Source organism: Aedes albopictus, chromosome 1, assembly GCF_035046485.1.
Source record: "Aedes albopictus strain Foshan chromosome 1, AalbF5, whole genome shotgun sequence".
Lineage (NCBI taxonomy): Eukaryota > Metazoa > Arthropoda > Insecta > Diptera > Culicidae > Aedes > Aedes albopictus.
This window is the reverse complement of record NC_085136.1, coordinates 54,818,688-54,839,244: the sequence shown is the minus strand read 5'-3', so window position 1 is coordinate 54,839,244 and position 20,557 is coordinate 54,818,688. Positions and strand designations below refer to the sequence as shown.

At 46.3% G+C, this 20,557-nt stretch overlaps 1 protein-coding gene across 1 annotated transcript; it reads left to right on the top strand.

Annotated features, from left to right (window-relative positions):
* Nucleotides 1-3,466: 3,466 nt before the first annotated feature.
* On the top strand, nt 3,467-20,067 carry LOC109427495 (sterol regulatory element-binding protein 1). The gene is made up of 6 exons (XM_019703046.3): nt 3,467-4,186; nt 4,252-4,922; nt 16,665-18,802; nt 18,871-18,985; nt 19,243-19,416; nt 19,480-20,067. Exons 1-6 carry the CDS (start codon nt 4,075-4,077, stop codon nt 19,831-19,833), a joined length of 3,564 nt encoding a protein of 1,187 aa, XP_019558591.3. The 5' UTR covers nt 3,467-4,074; the 3' UTR covers nt 19,834-20,067.
* The last annotated feature ends 490 nt before the right edge of the window (nt 20,068-20,557 follow it).

Sequence of the window (20,557 nt, the reverse complement as noted above, 5' to 3'; positions counted from 1 at the left end):
GGTTTGGAAACGGTGATAAGCAATATCAAAGAACGTCATCGTATTCTGAAGATCCGCTCACAGGTGAAGAAATTAACGATGTCCTGCATCAAGTGTCGAGAGCTTCGGGCCAAACCAACCGTCCCACAAATGGGAAATCTTCCCCCGGAGCGAACAACCCCGTTTGTGTTTCCGTTTTCAAACACCGGAATAGACTATTTCGGCCCGATGTCTGTTAAGGTGGGTCGTCGTGTCGAGAAAAGGTGGGTGGTTCTATTCACCTGCATGACTTCAAGGGCTGTCCATCTCGAGGTGGTACCATCGTTGGACACGAACAGTTGCATAATGGCAATCCGCTGCTTTATGTCCATCCGTGGGTTACCACAATGCATAATGACAGATAATGGGACAAATTTCACCGGTGCAGATCAAGAGCTCAAGAAACTGGTCAGAACACTGGATTCCCCACAGATCGAGGACACGTTGAGCGTGAGAGGTGTACAATGGAAGTTCATCCCGCCTGGCGCTCCGCATTTTGGAGGATGCTGGGAGCGATTAGTGCGCTCTGTCAAGAATGCTCTACGTGTGATGCTCCGAGAAAGACATCCGACGGACTTGGTGTTGCGAACTGCTCTTTGCGAAGTGATGAACACTGTCAACAACAGGCCGTTGACGCACGTTTCGGACGATCCTCTTGATGCTGAACCATTAACTCCGAACATGCTGCTATTGGGAAGAAACAACTCGATACAGTTCGATCACGATTTCGACGAGCGGAATATGGATTGCCGGGCAGCCTACAAGAGTGCTCAAATTTACGCAGATCGTTTTTGGCGAAAATGGTTGTCATCCTACAGACCGGAGTTAATCAGAAGCCGCAAATGGCCAGACAACCGAAGCTACCACGAGTATCATGTAGGCGACGTTGTAATGATAGTGGATGAACATTTACACCGAGGATGTTGGCCAAAAGGAATTGTAGACAAGGTTTTCAAGGGTCCAGATGGAAATGTTAGAACTGTGTCCGTCAAGACTTCAAAATCGTCGTTCACGAGGCCTGTTAGCAAGATTGTTTTACTTCAAGCGATCAGCTCGTCTTTGGGCCCGGAGAATGTTGCCAACAGTAGCTGCAACTAGATGTTTTGCTCGGGTATCTTGGCGCGGCGACGTCGTCCACGGTTACCATGCCAACGTGCGACTCGCGATCAAAGCATGCGAGCAGAAATTCAAATAGAAGAAAATTTTCAACCGAACCAGACGCGTGTTTCCAGTTTAGTTGCATATTGTAAAATTGAATTGTAGAGATCAATTGCTAGTTTTTAAATAAAGTAATATTAGGAATTATTATAAGAAAAGTATTTTAATTCAAGTTACTAAGGGAAAATCTTGGGGTATTGGTTTTGGAGCAGTTCAGGTGAGTGCTGACCGAGGCCCTCCTAAGTGGCCTTTCGGACTGCCGACTGAAATTTATATTGGCCCTTCTTCCCCGGCAGGTGAGTGCTGACCGAGGCCCTCCTAAGTGGCCTTTCGGACTGCCGACTGAAATTTATATTGGCCCTTCTTCCCCGGCAGGTGAGTGCTGACCGAGGCCCTCCTAAGTGGCCTTTCGGACTGCCGACTGAAATTTATATTGGCCCTTCTTCCCCGGCAGGTGAGTGCTGACCGAGGCCCTCCTAAGTGGCCTTTCGGACTGCCGACTGAAATTTATATTGGCCCTTCTTCCCCGGCAGGTGAGTGCTGACCGAGGCCCTCCTAAGTGGCCTTTCGGACTGCCGACTGAAATTTATATTGGCCCTTCTTCCCCGGCAGGTGAGTGCTGACCGAGGCCCTCCTAAGTGGCCTTTCGGACTGCCGACTGAAATTTATAAAAACAAAAACTGAAATATTTCACAGCTCTGCATTACCGACTTAAAAAATGATACACCCCTGCTGCAGATTCATCTTCTGTCAAAGTTCGTGACGTCATCTGTTGTGTTTATTTTGGTGCTGCTGGAAGTTTTTTGTTACACAGTTGGGAATTGAACTGTTGGCTGCTGCTGGGCTGGTGACTCCGGTTTTTTTCACGCGCGGTGTTTTACTTGTTGAACCACATCGACAATGTGCTCGCGAGTGTTTAAAAGGTAGTTTTGTAAAGTTTAAAAGTTGACGTATGCAGAGAACGACATGATGGTACTTTTGTCTTAGGCCTCAATGCGGGTCGCCGCACAACTTTGTTGTTTCATGAAAGGTAAGTTTTTCTTAAACTTAGGCGATGACCTGCAAACAATCAGGAATGCATCACTGCAGTACAAAGAGTTAGTTACCAGTTAGCAGACGATACTCAGGGGCGGCAAAATATGCTGCGGAGTGATCGAGTTGCAGCCCGTTTTGCAATTTCCATGATCACTACCATGAACATAGCATACACTAATTATTATGCAACTCCCCTGCATCCATTCAACCCAAGCTGTTTACCCAAAACCAATCAATTTGGGCAGACCGAATCATTCAAAATTGTATATTTACCATTGGATGAGTCATTATCATTTGTTCTATGATATATGAACAGTATTGAAAAATCCATTTTTTATAGTTTACATCATCTGATCATTGAGCAATCATTACTTGCATGATTATCAATCAGTGAATAGAAAGCTTATAATATGCACGATTCCACGAATTGTAAAAATCTATTCGGGTTCTTTTGACTTCAACAAAAAGCCGGAAAAGAGATTTTAAAGTGGATTGGGGCTTAACCCATAACATAAACTGTGTAGTTCAGCTCATGTCAACCCAGAATTTGATTATTTCTTAAAATATTAAACAAATCTTTAATTTTACAATAAGTTTGAGCTAATTTTCTTCACGCGGTCTTAGCCATTTTTGAGACTACAAATGGCTGTTAAATTGTTGTTAAAGCTTTGTTTAGTCCCAAAAAAATACCAGGCGTTGTTAGTAATCCAAATTTTGCGTAAACCAAAAAAAAAAGTTCGAAATAAATTGTTATAAAACAGAAAAAAATACAAACTATAGGTGGCAATATAGTTGCCACTGCCTTATAAAGGGTTAAAAAAGTTTGCACTCACGAACCTAACACTCTGTATAAACCTTGGGTAATCGCTTCTTCGAACTGGCAGCACTGGGATGCCTTGCGTCAAAATTCGAGCAACTTCGTAGCGTGGCGTGAATCCGAAGTCAACCGAATCTTGTTTACACGACTTCGTTCCTCACCGTCGTCGTCATCGTCAACAGCGTTACCAGATCTACGGAAATTTCCGTAGATCTACGGAATTGCGTTTATTTTACGGAATTACGGATCCGTAGAATAAATCTACAGAAAACCCGGTTTTTATACGGAAACCTACGGAAAGCTACGGGAAATCAACGGATTTTCAATCTGAATCTACGGAATAAAAAATCTGAAATTCTCCCCCCCCCCCGCTCATCAATTTTCATCTACGGAAGCACTTGTGAAAAAATCTGACATCACTGATCGTCAACCGTTGTGCAGTTTTTGTTTTGACGCCGACATGTACAGTTTGAAAACGGTTCCATTCGTAGCTGGACATCGACGAGAGCACTGGTGACGGAAAGCCAATCAATGACCTTCCAACGGGAATGAAACATCGATTTTTCCATTGATGCTGGGAGTGACAATCAGTGATGAATCAGCACAACAGTACTGCTAGTGGCGACTGCTCCGAATACTTCAATGAAACGAAAATTATCAATCGAAAACAGTTGTGCTTGTGAATGAAACTCGGTGAAATCTTGCGAACGAATGATGCAATTATTATTGCCCTGGCTACGGTGGAAAGAGGTTATGTTGTCGCAAGTGACGTCACGGAAAAATCATACGATACTCGGTGCTGCGCGCTGATTGGTGGATCGCTGGTGATCTGATGCGTTGTTTTGGGTGTGTAGTGGTAGTGCGCTCTCGTTTCATCATACGGAGTTTCCCCATTTGCGTTCTGAAACACTGTTCGGGTGGAAAAATTTGAGGTTTTCGTGGAAAATACGGTTTTTTGGAAGAAAATAGTGCTGTGATTGGGTGGAAAATTGTCTTGAGGTGTGGATGAAGGTTGGTTTCGGTGGGGAGAAGTGAAATTGAACGAGATGAACGGCGCGGGAGGCTGGGATAGCTTCCAGCCCGGGAGCGGAATGGCGATGGATATTGGCGAGAACATCAAGGTGGACGAACTGGACATTAACGATATTGCCGATATGTGTAAGTTGTGGGACGACTGGATGCAGATACTTGAAGTGGTAATTGAAATTGGAATTGTTTTTCAGATCAACTGAACGAGGAAAAACTTATGAACTTGATGGGTGAAGACTTCCTGAGTCAGTACAGCTGGGAGGACAATGTCATGGATCAAGTCTCTCCGGATTCAACGACGTCTCCAATGTTGAATTCGCTCAATGATTCCGGAAGCTCGATGCTGGATATTAAAAAGGAGGAATCGTCTTCTTTCCTGTCAGCTTCATCGCCCTCCGATTTACCAAGTCAGCAACACCAGCAGCAGCAGCAGCAGCAACAACAACAACAGCAGTTCTTCTGTAATCTGGTTTCCAGTGATCCAATGATCTCCGTGAGCAGCAGTCAAGCTCAGAAGCCCCTGCAGAGTCAGCAGGTTCCGATTACGGCAACCACCACAGTCAAGCAGGAGCCGATTCTGATCCATCCGCAGCCGACCACTACGAGTCCCGCTGCTCCCATCATTTTGACGCAGAGTCGAGCGAACATTGCGGCTAACACGTCGTCAACCATTTTACTGCAGAACAACCGTACACCGACGGGTTATTCGTACATCAAGGCGATCGCTCCGGCCACCAGTGCCCCGACGAGCATAACCCAGAACATTCTGCCCGCCAACGTTCGGGTGCAGAATCTTCTAACGACGAAGGCGACGGCCGTACCGACGCCGGCAACGACGGCCACCGGCGTTCCCGTGATGCAACAGGTAATAGGAAGGTGGCTAGCAGGGTGAGGTTAGGGATTTTTTCCGAAGAACTACCGTGTGACAGGCACGAAGATACTCTATGCCCAAGGAAGTCAAGGATATCTCCATTACGAAAAGTTTCCGGACCGACCGGGATGATTCGAACTCGTCACACTCAGTATGGTCATGCTGAATACCCACATCTTCATAGCTGTGGCTATAGGGGCCCAGTGGAGAGTGTCAAGAACATATTTCATTCTTTTACTCTCTGGGAAGGAGCTGATCTTGTAATGGTAGCCGGAGATAAAATCCCGCTTTCCGTCAAGCTGATTTCCTTCGCACGGAGTGCCAGATACAGGTGTTACGTCTATTTGTCTGTGACAAAATGGTATTACGACGATTGGAGGATTCTCCATTGGTTTCTAAAAGAAGATCATGTTGAAATTGTTTTTACAGTTGATGATGGTTCTTATTGTAAAGTTAAAGAACAACAGTTTGTGCTGAGCCGCAGATATGGAGAGATTCTCATGAAAAAGAAACGCTTTGGCCAACTAAATACTGTTGAGCGGACCCCTCGACCTAGCTCGGATGCTCATATTACCCCGTCAGTTCAAAATCTACCCTAAAACACAGCTTTTCCAAAATGCTTTGTTTGCATGTTAAGGACAAACATCTTGAAATCCTGCCTCAACAGTGCATCAGAACCTCAAATGCACTAATCTCAAGAAGCAAGCTTCAAACAACGGTGTGTTTTATTATTTTGTTCTTGCTCACTTGTAATAAGCTTAAAATAAGAAGCTCAGGTGCGCTGGTTTTGTTTATGAAGAGATTTATGCCCTCGAAATTGTGAGTAGGTGCCAAAGTCGGCCATTGTAGCGGCCATTTTGGGATACTAACAAGTCTGTCCTTAATAGTTTAATATTATCAAAATCAGTATGACTATACGCTGTGCGGAAATTTTAACGCTGTTTGCTGCATCTTCTGTCGACTTTTCTTTGTAATGGCCAAGCTACCACGATTTACCCCAATTCGTTGGTGCGTGTACAACGATAAACAGTTCATGCAAAAGACTACAACTGTAGTAAACAGGAGAAAACCATTGTATCCTGTTTACTGAATTCATCATGTCAGACATTATTGTGATCAAGAAGGAGGTGCCTAAAACCCAGGGAAACGGAGGTACGTTTCTGGCTTATTCTCAGCAGGGAACGTTGAAGACGAGCCTCCATCTTCGCCCGTGGATTCATAATAGGGTACAATGCAAATGCCCAATATGAGAAGAGAAAACCTCTTGAATTACATTCGTCTAATTCTAATAGTATTGACGTATGTAACAGAGGAGATTATCCTCCTTTTTTGAATACCATCCGGCAAAAGGTTCTTGATCTTACAATTTGATGTGACCTCTTATCGGGCAAGATCGTAAACTGGCATGTTTCCGATGAAGAATCATTGTCAGATATTAAACATATCCGGTTTGATTATAAAGCTAAAATTTCGTGAAATTTTCGAAATCCAAGAAAGCAAACTGTGATATCCAAAGTGTTTACTTATTGAATGAAATTTCTCAAGAAAAAGAGAACAAACTACATACTTCTGTTTCACAGTCGGAAAGAAAGTGTATTTGATGAGATTGAACACAAAATGGTCTATTCGTATCATAACCGCTATGCTGTTCAACATAGAGGTCGCTCAACAAGGATGTGTCTTGAAGGAACGATAGATCGGATCAAGAAGAGATCTAGATGTTTGATTAACAGTTCGAACGTAATTCTTGTTAGGACGCATACAGAATACAACAGAGAAATAAAGCAAGCTAAAAGAAAAGACTGGTGAATGACAAAAGCAACATTCCACAGCTGTAAGGCAACACTAAGTTCCTTCTAAGATACCTTCAGGAGCTCCTTAGAGGATTCTTCAAAAAGTTCCTTTAGGAATTCTTCCAGAAGTTCTTTCGTAAATTTTTCAGGATGATTTGCGGATGCCTCCAGGACAACTTCAGGAGTTACATAAGAGATTTCACTAGAAGCTCATTCAGGGATTCCTCTTGAGATTCTTGCAGAATTTTCTTAGGTCTATAATCAGGCATATTCCCAGGATTCCTTGAAAGATGTGTCATGGAGTTTCTACGCGAATCCCTCAAAGACTTCCTTCTGGAATTGCTCCAGGAATTCTTCCGGGGTACCTCCTGAAGTTCTTCTTGGAAATCCTTCTCCCTATCTGAAAAAAATCCCTCTGGAAATCGTTCAAGGTTTCCTCCTGGAATTCCTTCGGGTATTTCTTTTAAAAATCCTTCGAAGATTGCTCCTGGAAATTCTTCGAAATTTCCTCCCGGAATCACTACTAATACGGCTTACTCCTGTAGTTCCTTCGTAGATTGCTTTTTGGGGATTGCTCCTGGAATTTCTTCGCCGATTTCTTCTGGATTTTTTTTTTCAGGGATTCCTCGTTCTTTCGGAGATTCCTCCTTCAAGGAATCTTCATGGATTTTTCCAGAGATTCCTCCTGGAATTACTTCGGGGTTTCCTCCTGGAATTCTTTCAGAGATTCCTCCTAGAATTCCTTCGCCGGTCCCTTCTGGGATTTCTTTGGATATTCTAACGGGGATTCCTTTGGAATTCTTTATAGAATTCCTTCTGGTATTTCTCATGGAACTCTTTCAGGTATTTCTCCTGAGCTTCCTTCGGGCATTCCTGCCGGAATTCCTCCTGAAATTTCTCCGGGGATTCCTCCTGAATTTTTATCGGAGATTCTTCCTGAAGGAATCCTCAAGAAATGTCTCCTGGATATCCTTCGAGGTTTTCTCCTGGAATCCCTTTGAGGATTCCACCTAAAATTGATTCGGAGATTCCTCCTGAAATTCCTTCAAGGATTCCTCCTGGATTTTCTTCTGATATTCCTTCGGGATTCCTCCTACAATTCCTCCCGGAGTTCCTTCGGGGATTCCTCCTGGGATTCCTTCGGAGATCCCTCCTGGAATTCTTTCGATGAATTCTCATGAAATTCTTTCGGAGGTTCCTTCGGAGTGTGCTCCTGGAATTCCTTTGGGGATTCCTCCTGGAACTCCTTTGTGGATTCTTCCTGCATATTTTGCAATAATTCCTCCTAGAAATCTTTTGAGGATTCATTCCCGAATTTTTTTGAAAATTCCCGCTGGAATTCTTTTAAGGATCTCTGCTGGAATTTTCTTTGTGCATTCTTGTTGTAATTTCTGCTGGAATTCTTTCTGGTATTCCACCTTCGATGATTCTTCCTGGAATTCCTTCTGGATCAGGGATTCTAATTCAATTCTAAAATTCTAATCAGGGATTTCTTTCGAATTTTCTGCAGGGATATCTCTAAGAAAGATTCTTAACCCTCTACTTCCCATGGTTGCTCTAGAGCACCATCGATTTTCGACGAACTCGAGAACGGAATCAGATGAATATGATGCAATAGTTTTTAGAATATGATTGTAACCCCATTAGGTAAACCCAACTCCCACCTACTTGTTTCAATAGTGGAACTATTGATCAACAATCAAAATACTATTGATTTACAACTAATTTTTTTTCTTTGATTTCGAAAAATTTGACCAATTTGCAATAACTTTTGTTCGAGCACTTTTTTCGGAAACGCTTTCTTGGCATAGAAATAGTCGTTCAAAGTCGTGGGAAGGAAAGGGTTAAACCACTACAGATTCCTGCAGAAATTCCTTCAGGGTGTCCAAGTTACTAAACTGGCTACAGTGACGGGCCAGAACAGGAACAACAAGGTATTCATTCAAACGTATTATTTTATATCATCAATGGTCTTGAACAAGCTCAGACTATAAATTCTAAAGTGTACTGACTGACAACTGCTTTGCTTCGGCCTTATGGTAAAATTTCGGTTACGCCGTCGCCGCCGCCGAGCAAAATATGTATAATCAGCGCACATTAGCATCAGTTCGACCTTAGAATAGGAAGAATTTTTTCCTGGGATTTCTACTGAGATTGCTGACGGGCTTGGTGGTCTAGTGGCTACCGCTTCTGATTCGTATGCAGAAGGTCATGGGTTCAATCCCTGGCCCGTCCTTTTCATCCTACTTTGTATCTTTCTATCCACTTTCTCTCGCTCTCTCTTCTCTACATATACAACTCATGTATATTCAAATGTTCATAGCCATCGCTAGAACCAGAAACGAATTGAAGAAGTCGTTTCCCTCCCTTCCAACTTCTACTCACAGCACAGTGCATATATAACGTCTATAAGTTATGCTACCTAAAATATTATCTCCTGGGCGCCCATTAAAAACACCACCCCCGGCGAAGACTGGCGCTCGAGCCTAGCTATTTAGCACTGTAGTTGGAGGAAATGCCAATGCAGAACCCGTAGCTTCCGGGAAGGTAAGCCCAGCTCCCTGGGTTAGTGGGTTGGTGTCAGGCCCTGCGAGCCAGCCGTAAAAAAGACTAGCACCGGAAAATCAACAAGAGAAGAATGCGAACCGATACCAATGGCGACGACCACAGCGACGAAAAGGGACTTGCGATTGGAAGCTCGGTACGTGGAACTGCAGATCTCTCAACTTCATCGGGAGCACCCGCATACTCGCCGATATACTGAAGGACCGCGGGTTCGGAATCGTAGCGCTGCAGGAGGTGTGTTGGACAGGATCTATGGTGCGAACGTTTAGAGGTAATCATACCATCTACCAGAGTTGCGGCAACACACGTGAGCTGGGAACAGCTTTTATAGTGATGGGCGACATGCAGAGGCGCGTGATCGGTTGGTGGCCGATCGACGAAAGAATGTGCAGGTTGAGGATCAAGGGCCGATTCTTCAACATTAGCATAATAAACGTGCACAGCCCTCACTCCGGAAGCACTGATGATGACAAAGACGCATTTTACGCGCAGCTCGAACGCGAGTACGACCGCTGCCCAAACCACGACGTCAAGATCATCATAGGGGATCTAAACGCTCAGGTAGGCCAGGAGGAGGAATTCAGACCGACAATTGGAAAGTTCAGCGCCCACCAGCTGACGAACGAAAATGGCCTACGCCTCATCGATTTCGCCGCCTCCAAGAACATGGCCATTCGTAGCACCTTCTTCCAGCACAGCCTCCCGTATCGTTACACCTGGAGATCACCACAACAAACGGAATCGCAAATCGACCACGTTCTGATTGATGGACGGCACTTCTCCGACATTATCGACGTCAGGACCTATCGTGGCGCTAATATCGACTCCGATCACTACCTGGTGATGGTTAAACTGCGCCCAAAACTCTCCGTTATTAGCAACGTACATTACCGGCGGCCGCCCCGGTACGATCTAGAGCGACTGCAGCAACCGGATGTCGCCACCGCATACGCGCAGAATCTCGAGGCAGCGTTGCCGGACGAGGGTGTGCTCGATGTGGCCCCTCTAGAGGACTGCTGGACTACAGTGAAAGCAGCCATCAACAACGCAGCCGAGAGCACAATCGGGTACGTAGAACGGAGTCGACGAAACGATTGGTTCGACGAGGAGTGCAGAGCGGTTCTGGAGGAGAAGGATGCAGCGCGGGCGGTAATGCTGCAGCATGGAACCCGACAGAATGTGGAGCGATACAGACAGAAGCGGAAGCAGCAGACCCGTCTCTTCCGGGAGAAAAAGCGCCGCCTGGAAGAAGCGGAGTGCGAGGAAATGGAACTGCTGTGCCGTTCACAGGAAACACGCAAGTTCTACCAGAAGCTCAACGCATCCCGCAAAGGCTACGTGCCGCAAGCCGAAATATGCAGGGATAAGGAAGGGAGCCTCCTGACGGACAAACGTGAGGTGATCGAAAGGTGGAAGCAGCACTTCGACGAGCACCTGAATGGCGAAGAGAATGTAGGCACGGAGGACCAAGGCAGCGAAGGAAATGACTATGTTGGTGCAGCAGAGGACGGGAACGAACCAACTCCCACGCTGAGGGAAGTTAAGGATGCCATCCACCAGCTCAAAAACAACAAAGCGGCTGGTAAGGACGGTATCGCAGCAGAACTCATCAAGATGGGCCCGGAAAAGTTGGCCACCTGTCTGCACCAGTTAGTAGTCAAGATCTGGGAAACCGAACAGCTACCGGAGGAGTGGAAGGAAGGGATAATCTGTCCCATCCACAAGAAAGGCGACAAGTTAATGTGTGAGAACTTTAGAGCGATCACCGTTTTGAATGCCGCCTACAAAGTGCTATCCCAGATCATCTTCCGTCGTCTTTCACCTAAAGTAAATGAGTTCGTGGGAAGTTACCAAGCCGGTTTCATCGACGGCCGGTCGACAACGGACCAGATCTTCACCGTACGGCAAATCCTCCAGAAATGCCGTGAATACCAGGTCCCAACGCACCACCTGTTCATCGACTTCAAAGCGGCATACGACAGTATCGACCGCACAGAGCTATGGAAAATTATGGACGAGAACAGCTTTCCCGGGAAGCTGACTAGACTGATAAGAGCAACGATGGACGGTGTGCAGAACAGCGTAAGGATTTCGGGTGAGCTATCCAGTTCATTTGAATCTCGACGGGGACTACGACAAGGTGATGGACTTTCCTGCCTACTATTCAACATCGCCCTGGAAGGTGTTATGCGACGAGCCGGGCTCAACAGCCGGGGTACGATCTTCACGAAATCCAGCCAATTTGTCTGTTTTGCGGATGACATGGATATTATTGCCAGAACATTTGGAACGGTGGCAGAACTGTACACCCGCCTGAAACGTGAAGCAGCAAAGGTCGGACTGGTGGTGAATGCGGCTAAGACAAAGTACATGCTGGTAGGTGGGACTGAGCGAGACAGGACAAGCCTTGGCAGCAATGTTACGATAGACGGGGATACTTTCGAGGTGGTAGAAGAATTCGTCTACCTCGGTTCCTTGCTAACGGCTGACAATAACGTGAGCCGTGAAATACGAAGGCGCATCATCAGTGGAAGTCGTGCCTACTATGGGCTCCAGAAGAAACTGCGGTCAAAAAAGATTCACCCCCGCACCAAATGTACCATGTACAAGACGTTAATAAGACCGGTGGTTCTCTACGGACACGAGACATGGACGATGCTCGAGGAGGACCTGCAAGCACTCGGAGTTTTCGAGCGACGGGTGCTAAGGACGATCTTCGGCGGTGTGCAGGAGAACGGTGTGTGGCGGAGAAGAATGAACCACGAGCTCGCTGCACTTTACGGCGAACCCAGCATCCAGAAGGTGGCCAAAGCCGGAAGGATACGGTGGGCAGGGCATGTTGCAAGAATGCCGGACAACAACCCTGCAAAGCTGGTGTTTGCAACTGATCCGGTTGGTACAAGAAGGCGTGGAGCGCAGAGAGCACGATGGGCGGACCAGGTGGAGCGTGATCTGGCGAGTGTTGGGCGTGACCGAGGATGGAGAGCTGCAGCTGCAAATCGAGTATTATGGCGGCAAATTGTCGATTCAGTATTATCATGAATTTGATGTGAACTAAATAAATGAAAAATGAAGTTATGCTACCAAAGCGTGCTGTGCCGCTTGACCTTATTCACCTTATTCACCACACAATCTATCACGAACACTATAAATATCCCCTATCCATGGATCGCATCACCGACCCAACGGTGACTCCCAGATCTTCCATCCTTTCCGTCTAAAAAAAAAATACCTCAGTCCGTGCGGGTTGTGGGGACGCAGAGTGCTCTCGGTTCTAGTAGCGACAACCAGTACACTCTAACATTCCTTTCCCTTCCCAGCTGACTATAAGGACTTGGCCGGCGCCGTTTTTGATCAAATATGCATGAGCTGCTAAAATTGCACTCTGAGAATAAGTGGAGTGTCCCAGCCACTTATTCAGTTGGATCTCAGTGCAATTGGTACCAGTTCAGATCAATCACGGAGGAGCAACCATTGACATGTATAGTCAGAATTGATCGTTGATCGATCGATCCTGGGATTTCTACTGAGATTGCTTTCGAGATTCTTCCATAATTTTTTTTGTTCCTTCTAAAATTCCTTCCGAAGATATTCTATAGATCCTTATCACCGCCTTCCGCCTTATCATTCTTTTATGAATTTCTCCCGAAATTCTTTCAGAAATTTCTTCATTAATGGATCAATGAAGCAAACTTTTCTAACATTCACCGCATGTAAACAAAGGCGCCACCGTATATGGGCATTAACATTTTGACAGCAGTGGAGTTATGTCAAACACACAAGGCTACGGTGGCGCTATCTTTTCATTCCATAGCGGTCGTTTTAGTTATTCCAGTGGTCCATTCTTGCAAGGATTCTTCCCGGGATTCCATCAGGTAATTCTACTGTTGGTGGCAGTAGCTCCTCCTCTCTGGAGCCACCAAATGTTGCCTTCTGCACAATCTTCCAATTGGCTGCACGATTGGTGTGGTGTTCCTCTTGCGGTGGGACTAGACCAAATACTTACTGAATCCAGCAGCACTCTTGTCCACAGCTAATGCGATGATAAATCGACGATGATCAGGATGACTAAATCCACTACCGTTTCACGGTACCGTTGCGAAGGGATACGGCTTTGCATACACGGAACTACTCACTCAGGGTAAGAGGTTCAAGAAAGAGAGTAGTTAAAATCGAACGTCCAAATCGTGTGTGGTAGCATTTAGGCCACTTAGCATTTCTAGACTCATGCCAACGTTCTCGCATTCGCTTAGCTTACCAGAGTGAGAAATAAATGCCCTTCCAGTGCTGAAAATTCATTTCGTCATTTCTAATTTCAATCACCTACAGCTCATTTTAGAAGCTGAACCTGAGAATATGGTATATGAAAAACTTGTGCGGCTAGACCAATTCTGCAAGAAAGTCACGGAAAAATCGCTATTTTTCGAATATTTAAGGTAAATGTCACGGACTACCTTCGAAAAATGCAAATGATATTCACGGTGAATATCATTTGGCATTTTTCAAAGGTAGTCCGTGACATTTACATTAAATATTCGAAAAATAGCGGTTTTTCCGTGACTTTCTTGCAGAATTGGTCTAGCCGCACAAGTTTTTCATATACCATATTCTCAGGTTCAGCTTCTAAAATGAGCTGTAGGTGGTTGAATTTAAGTATGACGAAATGAAATTTTCAGCACTGTGCCCTTCACACTTGAATCTTGATCAAACTGGCATTTTCTTGGCTCATGCTAACGTTTTTACCCTTCTTACACCCATAAGAAGGGTATAAATACCGCTTGGAAAACCGACTTTCGATCCGAGGCCCGCAGGGCCGAGTCACATATACCAATTAACTCAGCTCGACGAATTGAGCAAATGTCTGTATGTGCGTGTGTGTGTGTGTGTATGTATGTGTGTGTGTGTGTGTGTGTGTGTGTGTGTGTGTGTGTGTGTGTGTGTTTTTTTTTTACTTGGTGGTAAAGCCTTTCTGCCTTCCCGACACGCGTTCGATAAGCATGACCAGTGCTACCGATTTCGTCCATCGCGTGCCAGTTCGTGAGGGACTCAGAACAGAGAAGAGAACTCTGAACCCTACGCCTCTAACCTCCACCAAGGTCTACAATGCCTGCTTCCCCCGGATTCCACTAGAAGCGACTACTTCGGGTGTGTGTGTGTGTGTGTGTGTGTGTGTGTGTGTGTGTGTGTGTGTGTGTGTGTGTGTGTGTGTGTGTGTGTGTGTGTGTGTGTGTGTGTGTGTGTGTGTGTGTGTGTGTGTGTGTGTGTGTGTGTGTGTGTGTGTGTGTGTGTGTGTATGTTACAAAAAAATGTCACTCACGGTTCTCAGCCGTCTGTTGACCGATTTGAGTTCTCTTGGAAGCAAATGAAAGCTACTACATTCTAGAAGAACGCTATTGAATTTTATTTTGATTGGACGTTCGGTTACCGAGATATCTTTCATTTCAAAGAGTGCTAGGGAGTAGTACAACTTAATTATTTTAGATATTTTTGACAAAGTGTATCACCATAAATTTCTCAGCCGTCTGTCAACCGATTCGGGTTCTTAAGGCCCGAAACGAAAGCTACTGCATCCTAGAAGAACGCTTTTGAATTTCATTCCGATTGGACATTTTGTAACCGAAATATCTTTCGGGGAGTACTTTGGAGTAATACAACTTAACTTTTTAAGAGGTCTTTGACAAAATGCTTAATAATAAATGAACGTATGTCAATTGATTTGAGTTCTCTCAGCACCAAATGAAAGCTACAGCATCCTAGTAGTATGCTATTAAATCTTATGCCGTTTGGACATTTTGTTTCCGAGATATCTTTCCAGGCGTACTAAGGAGTAATAAAATTTACGCATTTGAGACAAAAAAATCTGGTAGTTGAGCCCATGGTTGATGATTCTATTATGGAAAGCAATCAACTACAATATTTTCTAGAATGACCAAAAATCACAATCATACATACAAATAATACAACAATTTAATTTTAATAAGTGTAAGAAGGGTTCTGTTCACCATAGGTGGATTAATTCAGGTTTTTTCATGAAGAATCTCCTTCAGATTCCTCCAGAGAATTCCTTTAGAGATTGTTTTCAGGATTTCTTCAAATATTCGTCCACGCAAGGAGAGGGGGAGTGTTCAATAGTCCGATGAACCACGGTTTAAGAAATATCCTACTATATGGCAAACAATACGAAATAGATTAACAAAATAGGCGAACCAATGTCTTTTTTTTTATCCAAATCGTTTATTAAAGGCCAATTCGCCGTATGCAGCTTTACGTGGCCGAAAATCATTTCTTACTACTAACACTACTACCACTTTTTCCATTTTTATTTCTCACACAAGATTTTTCTTTCGAAGCAACTCCAACTGTTTCCCCATGGCCCGCGTTTGGGGAACACTGGTTTACACAAACTTTTTTGGGCTCGTTTGTCTTTCGAGTCGAACGCCGCCGTTTGTTTGTAACCTCGTTGTAGTCACTTGATGAGCTCCCATTGTCGTCGACGTCCGTCCATTCGTCGTCGTTTTGAGGCTTTTGTTCTTGCACATCAGGTTTGGATGCACGAGGTGAAGCTAATTGTTGGCTACTCAATGGTGGGAAATCGTCCCCAGTAAACAGCGTGTCCGGCGAAGGAGAATTCGGTGCCACTGTTGTTGCAGCAGCGTCGGTGGTGGTTCCGGAAGAATCGGCGCATCTCCTATTCGGATGCGCTGGGTAATTGCACCGGCGGCAAGTAATTGGCTGGTTCATGTAAGAAACCGTCGTGCTTTCATTTGCAATGATTAGGTGTGAGGGTATGTTGCGAATGAGGTTCATTCGCAGCACTCTTACTCCATTAGGAATCCCGGGAAAATAGTGCTTCCATGTTTCGTTTCTAATGGAAATCACTTCTCCGAACTTCAACATGAATTCGGCAACAGCAACGTTGCTAACCGTTGATGGGAGATCGTTAACGCGAACCGTCACTGCGTCACCATCTACGTAGACAGGAATTTTAAATTCCTGATTGGCAGCCACAATTTTTCGCTTACAATTGTGCTCCAACTGGTAGCGCGAAGCGACCTTTTTGTCCACCATTTCAATAAGAATACAATTGCGCGTATGATGCAATTGTATGCCTTTGACATCAGCATAATTAATTTTTAACTGAGTCTCCAAGAACTCTTTCACTGTCCCCACGTCGGGGCGAACCGGGAGAACACTCACGTCCACAACTAGGACGTTTTCGCGAGCAGCGCACATGATAATTCACCGATTCCCAACGAAACAGAGCGAAGTAAATAGCGTCCGACGTATGCAAGTGTTGGCAGTCAACTGAACCAATGTCTTAACCCAATTCATTAGCAAAACAACTTATCTAACTGTAAAAAATATATTCTGATTTCAGCCCACTACGGTGTTCACCTTCCAAAGCGGTGACAAGCAGGTGCTCCTACATGCAAATCCGACCACTGTCATGACGGCCAACACCCAGAATATCCACACCTTGGTCAACACCCCCAACGGTCCCATCCTGACGACGGGAATTCCGCTGGTCCTGGATGCCCAAGAGAATACCGGAAAGCTCCAAATCAATCGTTTACCGCAGCCCCAGTCGACGCAGTCCGTTCCAGCGGTACCCAAGGTCAAGGAAGTCAAACGGTCGGCCCACAATGCCATCGAACGTCGCTACCGGACTTCGATCAACAGCTGCATTGTAGAACTCAAAAACATCGTCGTCGGAGTCGATGCCAAGCTGAACAAATCGGCCATCCTCCGAAAGGCTATTGACCACATTCGGCACCTGCAGAAGCAGAACAACCACCTCAAGCAGGAGAACATGTACCTTAAGATGAAGATGACCAACCGGAAGCAGTCGCTCAAGGATCTTCTGGTGACCAACGTGCAGGACGACATGGTCCCGGTGATCGGTCCCATCACTCCGCCAAGAAGCGACGAGTCCAACCCGTCGCTGTCGCCGTCGCACAACTCGGACAATTCGATGCCACCGTCACCGTTCGGAACATCTTCGTCCGGATCCGGAGCCATGGATGATTGTCTCAACGACGACGATCTGATGACGAGCGTCCGGGGAATGTCCGCCCACTCGCGACTCACCCTTTGCATGTTCATGCTGGCTGTCTTGGTTATCAATCCGTTCGGCAATTTACTTTTCTCCGGAGGAGCTTCCGGAGGCGATGAGGAACTCGAACCCGGAACAAGCCGTCGCATACTCGCCGTTGACGAACGCTTCTTCTCCTGGCCCAGCTTCATCTCTTCAACAGCGATATTTGCGATAAACGTTGCCCTGCTTTTGTTCTGTCTGATCAAGATGCTCGTGTACGGTGATCCGATTCTTCCGTCGCGCTCCAAGGCGTTCACCGAGTACTGGAAGCACAAGAAGCAATCCGATTTGGACTTTCAACGTGGCAACGCGGCGGCATCTTTGCAGGAAGCGAAACGTTGTTTGACGCCGTTCGGAGTCACGATACCAAATAGTCGCTTGGAAACGATTACAACAACCAGCTGGCAGTTTGTCCGAATGTTCCTTCATCGGATCTACATCGGACGGTGGTTTTCTCGTCGCACCGGAGGTTTGTTCAAGCCGGAGTCCCAACGCATGGACGCGCTGAACTCGGCCAAAGAGCTGGCTCTGCTCTTCCATCGTTTGAATCAGCTGTACCTGGTGTCGAATCAACCGGAAGCGAACGGCTTGATGATGTCTCTGTACGCCGTCAATATGGCTGAGGTTGCCTCGGCCGTTATGACCCCGGAGGACATCATCGAGATCTATATCACGGCCGCACTGCGCGTCAAGAAGAGCTATCCCCGTTTTATGCAGTACTTCTGTCGCTACTACCTGGCCAAGGCCAAGCAGGTCTGCAACAATTGCGATCAGATTCCGGCCAAATTCGCCTGGGCCTTTACCTCGTACGGTTTCCGGTTTCTAACGACCCATGCCGTCCGTTTTGAGGACACGTCTGATTCCATGTTTACCATGCTTGGAAATAAGGCCGATCCGTTGGAATACATGATGCGTGACTACCGTGAAAACCTGCTTCAAAAATCGATCCAATGCCTGGTCGGTTCTGGTCAGATCAGTCGGAAGCACGTCAACGCAGCCTTCGCTCAGCAGTCGGCATCGGCACAAGCTCTGATCGCCGAGGCGCATGCTTTAGCCAAGGACACCATTAAGGACGACCAATCGGACAATGGAAAACCATCGGCGCCGGCTTCTTACCCGTACTCCGGGTGCCAGATTAGCAACGTGCTGCACTTTACCCAGCTGCTGAAGGACAGTCTGAGCGTCGAGAATCAACCAGTTACGTTCGATCGTTGTCTGCTAAGTGGAAACTGCTGCCAGGATCGGTTGGCCCACTGGTGGTCCAGTCTGCTGAGCATCGCCGCCTATTGGTTGCTCGGAGAGGATTCCGAAGCCGAGCGGCTGTATCTGCACATCGAGAACCTTCCGCTGGAGCTGGCCAAGGGAGAGGACACCCTACCGAAGGCACTGTTTGTCGCTTTCCAGGCCAAGCGAGCTCTACTGTAGGTTCAGAAGTACACGCGAGCAACTTCTAGCTTTGTAACTAATTTGAGATTTGTTGTTTTTGCAGGAACAAACCCCACTACAACTCGGTCCACGTTTTCCAAATCTGCAACGCCGGCAGTCAGTACCTGGAGGATAGTTTGACGACTAACATGTGCAAGAGACCGATGAAACTCAAGATGGTAAGTTTCGCTGCTGCCAGCGCAGAGGATTCTTTTCAGATAATCGGGCGTTGGGTCCAGTGTTGCTCCCCACTTGGGTGCATTGTAGTTGCATTGCACTTTCGCGTTCGATACCAATCGGTGCAATTCTTCTGCAATGCAAGCCAGGTGGACCGGATGCATTATCGTCGATAGCTCCCCGACTGTGAAAAGTAGTGTGTTTTTTTCAATTGATTGCATGAACAATCAATTTGAGTCATCAACCTTGTTTTTTACAGCTGGCCCAACTCCTAGCCTGCGACTGGCTGCTAGAAGCTCGTACTGCTCTCTGGGAGGCGGACAACGAAAAGTTCCAGAGTCAAAACGGCGAATATGTCCCAGTGTCGGGTGCGGTGCTGTCTAAGTTCCAAAAAGACTTGAACTCGTTGCGCGTTGTCACCAATGAAATTCCGGTGAGCAATCCTCTCCCTTTGAATTCAGCCTCTAACTTCCCTTATTTCCCAACCCCTCTTCAGAACGCCCAATCGCGAGTGTTCCTGTACGAAGCCGTGTGCCGTCTGATGGCCGGAGCTGCCCCCGGTCCGACCCAGCAGCTACTCGGACACAGCCTGCGACAGCGCTACTCCCGGGCGTCGATCATCTGCAGTGGCAAGGATCGCAGCTCGCAGCTGGTCGGCGGCCGGGAACGGGCTGCAGCACTGTACGTTGCGTGTAAGCACCTGCCGGCACCGTGTCTGTCGTCACCCGGCGAGCGAGCCAGTATGCTCCAGGAAGCGGCCAAAACACTGGAGAAGATCGGTGACAAGAAGCGCCTGCAGGAGTGCTATCAGCTCATGCGTTCGCTCGGCAGCGGAACGGTGACCAACTGAAGAGCAGATGGCAGCACCCACGAATGGGACGACTATTTATAACTTATTGACTGTTTTAGTTGTTTAGCTTTTTTGTTTTAGATTAAGTGCTGGGAAATTCTCATCGAATTACACTGTACATAAATAATTTAGCTTTACGAACAAAGTATCACCCTGATAGGTTTAAGAAATAGAATCTAAAAGCATTTCACTGATGATGATAAATTTCAATAAATGACTAACGTTATTGAACAACCATTGCGTTTTGAGATTAACAGCCATTGCGTTTTGAATTTAAAGATTTTTCGTTTTGGTCTTGCAAGGTTTTTGACTGTTCCGAGGTACGACGGACGTGAGGTGATCGAAAGATGGAAGCAGCACTACGACAAACACCTGAATGGTGCGGAGAACGCAGACACGGACGATCAAAGTATCGGAAGAAATGATTGTCAGTACAGCAGGGAGCAACAACAACTTTGAGGGAAGTTAAGGATACTATCCAGCAGCTCAAGAACTATAAGTCAGCTTGTAAGGATGGTATCGGAGCTGAACTTATCAAGATGGGCCCGGAAAAGCTGGCCTGCCTGCACCGGCTTACAGTCCGGATCTGGCAGACCGAATAACTACGGGAGGATTGGAAGAAAGGGGTCATTTGCCCCATCTACAAGAAAGATGACAATTTGGAAGGTGAGAACTTCCGAGCGATCACAATTCTGAATGCCGCCTATTAAAGCGATCCCCTATT